At 33.5% G+C, this 8,473-nt stretch overlaps 1 protein-coding gene across 1 annotated transcript in view; it reads left to right on the top strand.

Moving 5' to 3' along the window:
* Window positions 1-5,807: 5,807 nt before the first annotated feature.
* Window positions 5,808-8,473, top strand: part of tspoap1 (TSPO associated protein 1) — a 141,323-nt gene continuing 138,657 nt past the window's right edge. The window contains exons 1-2 of the mRNA XM_016441337.1: window positions 5,808-6,031; window positions 7,152-8,165. Of these exons, the coding sequence (XP_016296823.1) occupies window positions 8,016-8,165 (150 nt within the window). The 5' untranslated portion in view covers window positions 5,808-6,031; window positions 7,152-8,015. The remainder of the gene's footprint in view (window positions 6,032-7,151; window positions 8,166-8,473) is intronic.

Below are 8,473 nucleotides of genomic sequence, written 5' to 3'. Positions count from 1 at the left end.
GGATTTTAAAGTTAAAATAAAATCAATATTTTTTTATTGTAATTTTTCTTTCTTTTTTCTTTTTTTTAAATTCTACTCCATGTTTGTGGTCTTAATGTGTTTTTTTGTCTCTTTGACGTCCACGTACAAACTAAATTTTACCCCCTACGAGACTAAATAAAACAGATTATTAAAGTATGTCTTTCAAAATTTCGTGTTTAATTCAATGTGTTGTTTGCTGATTATTTATATTTATTTGTGAAATTTACCAGCAATTTTGGAGTGAACAATTACCAGGGCATTGTCAATTATAATATATTTTATGCCAGTAGTTATGAAAATTAATTTTAGCCAAATAGCTGGATGTTTTATACTGTGCAGGACTAAATTCGTATACAGTTCTGCTTTGTGAAAATGACCTGACTACATAAACTGCGAGAGGTTCATTGTGTGTGTATTGTTTAGGCTTGTTTTCTCAGACACTAAATACTTTTTTTACGCAAAAGCTGTTCTAATAGTCCAGGACTCGTATGCTGCTGCTGCTTGTTCAGGGTTTTACTGGTTTGGTGTCGGTTGTTTAGTCAGTATTTAAGTTGTGGGAACATCGCTTCAGGGTGAGAGTATAGCTTTCCATCATTATGTTCTCATACAGATTTATCACATTCATATGCATGTTAAAAGATGCACGTTAATGAAAATCACATTCATCTATTCTTTAGCATGAACATGGAAAGGTAACATTACTAGTCCACTAGAGTCAACCACTCAATTCTAAGAAAGATCATTCTTTTCTCTATGCTTGATTTTATGAATCCCACGGCCTCCTCATGCGTTTTAAGGTCACGGTGAACTTATGTAAGTTTCTCAGTGTCTTCATATGGGTTATATAACAGTGGCACATGTACAGATATTCATATCATAATTCTGACACATTCCAGTTTAAAATAGTGTGGTTTCTGTTTGCACCACTTTGACTTTTGACTTTTTTTCCATCCCTCATATATGGATCGTGATTGTGTTAAATGGGTTATGAAGCTGTTTTCACATAAATGACATGGTTACATTTTTATATCTATAGGTTTAGTGAAGTGTTACAGCGATTTTACTGCATTTAAGAGGTGAAAGCCCTTGTTAGAGGAACTTTGGTGGTTCTTCAATTGGTTTGAATAGATATTGGATGGCTGAGAACCGTCAATTTTGTATTAAAATATTTGTATTATTATTATCGGACTCGTGTTAGAGTATGTTGTGTATTTTACACAAGCAATGTTCTTAAAGAATGATCAATAAATAAAGACAGCAGTAGTAGTAATCAGAATCAGTCTAATCAGATCATATTAATACATTTATTCTTATTATTATCATCTGTAATTATCAGAATAAACATTTCTAATAAGACAATATTTATGAATAATACTTATTCTCATTATTAGTCATTATTTTCAGAATAAGTACTTCTAGTGAGATAATATTTTTTAATAATATTGATTCTCATTATTAATCATAATTATTGGAATATATACTTCACATCAGATAATATTTGCAAATAATGTTTATTGTCATTATTACACATACCTATTGGAATAAATATGTCTATTCAGATAATATTTGCAAATGAGTTTTTTTTTCTTATCTAAAATAATCAGAATAAATACTTCTACTCAGATAATAGTTAACAACGTTTCTTCTCATTATTAGACATAATTAATGGAATATATATATAATCAGATAATGATTATAATTTAGTATTTTCAATACTCTATAATGATCAGAATAAATACTTATTCTTAATAAATACTTATTATTATACATAATTTTTTGGAATAAATACTTCTAATCAGATAAAATGTATAAATAATATTTATTCTCTTTATCATCTATATACTGATTAGAATAAATACTTCTCAGATAATATTTAATAATGTTTATTCCATTTATAATACGTAATTATTGGACTAAATACTCAGATCATATTTATAAATTGTTTATTCTCAATTTCAACTATATCAGAATAAATACTTCAATAAGATAACATGAATTATTATTTATTCTCACTATTATACATAATTTTTGGAAAAAATACTTTTGATCACATAATATAAACCTTATAAGTAAAGTTTATTCTCATTATCTATGATTATCAGAATAAATACTTCAGTAAGATAATATTTATTATTAATAGCTATCAGATAATATTCATATTTTTCGAAATGCAACTTTCTTTAAAGGACATTTTTATTACATTTATAGCAGTTTCTACTAATTTAGCTGTGCTTATGTTTAGAATAGCATGCATACTATTCCTATAGTACAGTATGTACTGTATGGTGTGCCAGTATCTACTACATTTGAGAAAATGTGCAGAATATGACACTGTATCCCAGAAAGCACTGTGTTTGACCTTCTCCAGTGTAATGAAGGAACCAGTTGTGATTTTTAGCAACGCTTTCTTGTTTAATTGCTTGTATTAAAACATTAGACATGCAAACCTAATATTTTTCTGAGATGATAACTGGACTTTGAAGTAAACATGCAACATGCATAATTAAGTCATGTGGCAACAATGTAGCATAATACTGCATGAAATGTATATCGATGTAATGATACAAACTGTATCACTTAATATGTGTTTTTTAAATAGTAGGCCAATCTTCTTTTGTTCTGGTAACCTTAAATATGATATAGTATATTTGTATTTCCTGGCATATCAAATGCACCTGTGATCTTAATGTGCAGCAGATGCATGATGAGCTGATGCTCGTGTCAGACTCTCTCTCTCTCTGGGTGGTTCACGCAAAGAAAGAAGCAGATTAGAAAGGAACAGACTCAAGTGTCCTGGAATGAAGGCGTGTATGTGAGATCACAGCCTGCAGCTGCAGGATCATCCATCATGAGGTTTTGTTGGACTCGATGAAGGAATTAATAGCGATTACTGAAGGTGTTGCTGCTCCACTTTGCCAACGAGGATCATGTTGTAGCTTCTGGGTTTAATGATTGAGAATGAAGTATCAAAACAACACAAATATATGCAGTCGGCTATGTGAGATGATAAAGTGTTCTGCTGGCAGTTTGAAGAAATAGTGTCAAGTATTATTCTTGCAAATATTTTTTAGTTTTTAGAAACTATAATATGACTTGGAGCTTTAATATGGCAGAAATATATAAACTGGTCTGATGAGCCTATGATGCAAATAACTATATTTTAATCTCTAAAAGAACAAATATACAGTAAAAATTAGTCTAATAATACAAAGTTCCTAAAACCTAAAACCCATCAGAGAATCAGCTTCTTTATTTAAAGGAGGTTTTGGAAAAATGACTGTGTTTTATTTTAATAGGGATTTATTTTGATCATTTTGGCGGTGAATACTTGAAAATAATAACAATTAGTATCATTTATAAATCTAAGTTATAATTCTGATAATAATGTGAATAAACATTATTAATAAGGATCTGATTTAGAGGAGTTCTCTATTCTTATAATTATGGATAAATAGGAGAATAAATATTAGTAAATATTCTCTAATTAGAAGTATTAATTCTGATAATTATGGATAATAATGAGATTAAATATGATCTGACTCCAAGCATTCGTTTAGATAATAATGTGAGTAAATATTATAAATTAATTTGGTCTAATTAAAAGTATTTATTCTGACAATACAGATAACGATGAGAATAAATATTAATAAATATGGTCTAATTAGAAGTATTTCTTCTGATAATTATGGGTAATAATGAGAATAAATATTATGAGTTAGATATTTTCTGTTTAGAATAATCCTGATTACTATTATATGAATCATTATCATTATTTATTGAACATTGTTTATGTTATATAAATATAGAACATACTCTCACAACAATAATAATAATAATGATGATATTTTAATACAAAATGGACATAATTAATGGTTCTCAGCCATTCATGATCTTTTCCAAGGCCTAAAAAAAGAAAGAAGAGGTTTTAATGTGGATGAATCCTGATGTTTCTCCATAGAGGACTAACAGTCTTTATGTTCATGTTCATTGTTGTTGGCTGACACATGTGTTCCTTCAGGTCCTGTAGTACAGCCTCATTTTTCTGGGAATGCTCGCCTTTCCCGGAACCTTCCCATTTTTTCTAATAAAGCTTCCTCTTTCCTTACTTTCTTTTGTTGCGGTTCTCGTATTATTCTCCTACTTCTTGTTATTATCCATCACTTATCTATTCAGTTTTTTGTTCTTTTGCTCTTCTTCTGTTGTTTTTGGGAACACCTTAAACTTATGACTTATTTCTGCATCTTAATTATGTGATTTTGTTTAATGCCAAATTAATAGTTTGCACAAAAAGGAATTATTTTGCAGAATATTCACTTCATCTCTACTTTACTATGAAAACTGAATGTGATTTACAGTGAAAAAAACAAACGTCAAATTAATGACATTTCTGAGCAGAAAATCTAATGCTCTGGCATCATAACCAACAATAAATCTACAATAAACAATTCGACTTGAACAAATTTTTTATATGTTTTATTGGTAACACTTTACAATAAGGTCTTATTTGTTAACTTTTAGTTTAGTTTTAAATTAGTTCATGCATTAACTGAGATGAACAAACATTGAGCAATATATTTGGAGAGCATTTATTAACCTTTATTAGTTAAAAAAAAAATGTTCATGTTCATGCTATTCACAGTGCTTTAATGTTGTTAGTGTGGAGAACAAGCCCCCAAAATAGAGATATTCTGGTAATCACATTTATTAAAAATATTAAGGAAAAAGTGCAAAGCAGAACATTCTTGATTTTATATATATTTTTAAAACATATATTTATTATTAAAAGGTCAGTGTGGAGAACAAGCACAAAAAATAAAGACGTTTCTGGTGACCAAATTATTTTAAAATATTAGGAAAAAGAGCAAAGCAGAAAATTCCTGATTTTAATACTTTTAAAATATATTTATTATAGATTAAAATGTCAGTGTTGAGAATAAGCCACACAAATAAAGTTTTCTGGGGACCAAATTAATTTAAAATACTAGGGAAAAGTGCAAAGCAGAATATTCCTGATTTTAATCATTTTAAAATATACATTTATTATAGATTAAAAGGTCAGTGTTGTGAACAAGCCACACACACACACACACACACACACACACACACAGATTTCCTGGTTACTAATTTAAAATATTAGTAAAAAAATACTTTTTAAATGCAGAGATGGGCACAAATACATGAAACAAATGAATACAAATACAAAATACTGTGTGGAAAAATTTATTGAAATAGAAATACAAAATACTGTGTGGAAAAATGTATTTAAATGCAAATACAAAATACTGTGTGGAAAAATGTATTTAAATGCAAATACAAAATACTGTGTGGAAAAATTTATTTAAATATAAATACAAAATACTGTGTGGAAAAATGTATTTAAATACAAATTACATTCGATTTTTTTTCAAACGCTTTAAAATACAAAAAAGTATTTTGTATTTCAAATACACATTTTAAATACATGTATCTGAAATAATGCCCATCCCTGTTATAATGTATATTTATTATGGATTAAAAGGTCAAATATTAGGAAGTGTGTAGAACAAGCCCAAACACAGAGGAAGTCTTGCAAATATCACCTTTTAACAATTTAAAAAATTAGGAAAATTACACTAAATAACAATGAAACATTGAAAGCTATTATTATCAGCCCTTTAAAATAGAACAATGGATTTTTTTTCTTTAAAAAAAATCACCTGGGATACAGAAAAATCCCCCGACATGATTAAATGTTCAAACATGTAAGTGTGAGTGCTGCACTGTCGCCTGGTGTCCAGCAGCGGTCGCTGTGTGCTCAGTGAAGCTCTGGTGGACACTGATGGCGCGCTCTGAAGCAACTGGTGCTTAAGACGCGTTCGCATCGACAACAAGCAAACAACGAGCGACATCGCGCTGACGCGGACGCTAGAGGATTAACGCGAGTTTGAACGCGTCGTTTGGAGGTTTCCAGAGGAACTGGAGGAATATATGAAGTGCATCCTGAAGTTTTCGTGAGGAGGAAGAAGGTCAGGTCAGTGTGTTTAGGTCCCGCTCGTTTAAAGTCTCTGGAGAAACTGACACGCGTCTGACGAGAGACTTTTACTGCAGGATGACGCTTAAATGTTTCGTTTTTAGGGACATGTGATACATTGTATCGTTGTGTTTGTGTATCATCGCGCTTTTGTATCATTGTATCATCGCGTTTGTGTCATTGTAACATTGTAACAGTCTGACTGTGTATTACTGTATCAATGTGTTTCATTGGATCTGTGTGTGTGTGTGTGTGTGTGTCTCTGTTGGGGGAAACATTACACGTAACGTGAGTCACGTAATCTGATTACTTTTTCAAGGAACTATTAAAGTGATACATAATTTTTTAATTTACAAGAAAATATTAGTTACTTTTCCAAATAAGTAATGCCAGTTACTTTGTTTTCTGATTTATTCGCTGACAGCTCTCCTGTCCCTGTGTTGAGAGAAATCAGGAGTGAGTGCAGAGCATGATGCTTACTGTAGCGCTAGGCTAAATGTGAACATGCATTTACTCATATCTCACTCGCACAAAAACAGAGTCAGCATTCCTCAAAATGAATAAAAACAGTCAAATGCAAACTCAGAATATGACGCAAACCAGCAATAATTAAATGTTAACACAAATATGCTTAATGTATTTAATCCCATTTTATTAACCAATGTCTTTGCTGCTGACCTTTGATGATCCAATTCAACCATACTAATAAGCAAAAATGACCTTAGATAAACTTTTATTTTTTTTTATTACCGAAGAGTGTTTTCCTGTGTCCTATTCTTCATGCAATCTAGAAAGGTTCGTTTGAGCTGCACCCTCTACTGTACAGACATGAATTTACATTTTCTTCAGCCTGAGGCTTATTAATTTCACTTTTGGTCTGAAAGGGCTTTTACATTTACCAAAAATAGAACTTTTTTATATTAAAAACAAACAAGCAAGCCCAGCCCAGATAAGAAAAAGTAATGCAAAAGTAACGTAACACATTACTTTCTATAAAAAGTAATGCAATTAGTTACTGTTTTATTCCTTTTAAAAGTAACTTTCCTCAACACTGCATAACAGTTTTCTGAATCTTTCTGTCGCCATGCTGATAATCATCTTTCATCTCTACTCTTTTCAGTTGGCATGTTGGATTGTGTGTGCATGCTGTCTGCTGTACAACATTGTCATTTTCAGCCCACCTGCATGCTACTTCTGTGTGCCCACCATTAATGCCATCATGGGTGAAAACTGTGATGCCACTAACCCTCCGACTCTCTCCTCCAAGAAGTGCAGCAGCAGCAAGCGTGATTCCGTCTCCGATCCGTGGCGGGACGTGGAGCGTCTCCGTGCGGCGTTAAAGGTGGAGCGCAGCCGCAACCAGCAGGCTCACCGGCGCTTCTCTCTGGAGCTGCGGAGGCAACGTGAGGAGGCGCGCGAGGAGCGGGAGCGAGCGCTGAGGGAGCTGACCTACCGACACGAGCAGCAGAAGACGCTGGAGCTGCTGAGGCAGCGGGAAGCTCTGGGCCGGGAGCGTGCAGCGGAGGTCCGGCGTTTGTTGAGCTGGCGGAGTCAGGAGTTGAAACGTAGCGAGAACTTGACGCTCAGGCAAACCCAAGAAGTGCATCGTCAGCTAGCGGATGAGATTGCTGGTAGATCGGCGTTTCAAGGTCTCAAACTTGGATGTAAGGGCAACGGGGCGGCGTATCGCAAACTCGAGGAACTATTGAAGACTCTGCATGCTCAGGCAGATGGACAGCAGGTCGCTGTCCTTCAGCTTCTCCAACAGGAAGTGGATTTAGAGAAGAGCTACTTCCTGTGCCACCTGCTGGAAGCCCACAGCGGGATGTCCCGCGTTGTAAAACAATCCAGGCAGAGGTCGAAGAGTTGCGTGCATTTGCTCCTGCAAGGCCAAAACCACCCGGAATCCTGTAAGGAAGGAAAACCCACTCTATTCCGCTCTCATTCGCTATCCCAGACATCCTGAAGTGAATCTCCTCAACCTATGAAGAAGAAAAAGAAGCAGAACTGCGAAACGTCTCCTCTCAGCTCATCTCCAACCGAGGAAGAGGATTTATCTGAGCCGTGTTCATCTGATGAAGGATTGGAGAAGTGCTCACCATCCAGATGTTCAGAAGACAATATGGATGATCTGGTAAGAACTTTATGTTTATGGATTTTTGTTGTTTCCTTCTTCAGGGCTGCCCTGAATGTTCCTGTAAGTGCTCAAGCTGAATTTCATGCATTGTTGTGTTCAGAAATGTGCCATAATTTGTTACTTATTGCGAAGATGGTTTGCATTTTCTGCATTGCTCTCAGTTTTCTTTTTCACATGCTGTCATTACGCAAATCCATTCACAATCAGGGATTGAAAAGGCAGTATTTGCAAGTGTTCGTGTACTTGTGAAGCTTGAAATATATACTTGTACAAACTTGAAATATATCCAGCTGTGTTGAATAATA

Source organism: Sinocyclocheilus anshuiensis, unplaced genomic scaffold (genome assembly GCF_001515605.1).
Source record: "Sinocyclocheilus anshuiensis isolate Anshui unplaced genomic scaffold, SAMN03320099.WGS_v1.1 scaffold163, whole genome shotgun sequence".
Taxonomy (NCBI): domain Eukaryota; kingdom Metazoa; phylum Chordata; class Actinopteri; order Cypriniformes; family Cyprinidae; genus Sinocyclocheilus; species Sinocyclocheilus anshuiensis.
This window is presented reverse-complemented; position numbering and strand designations above follow the sequence as displayed.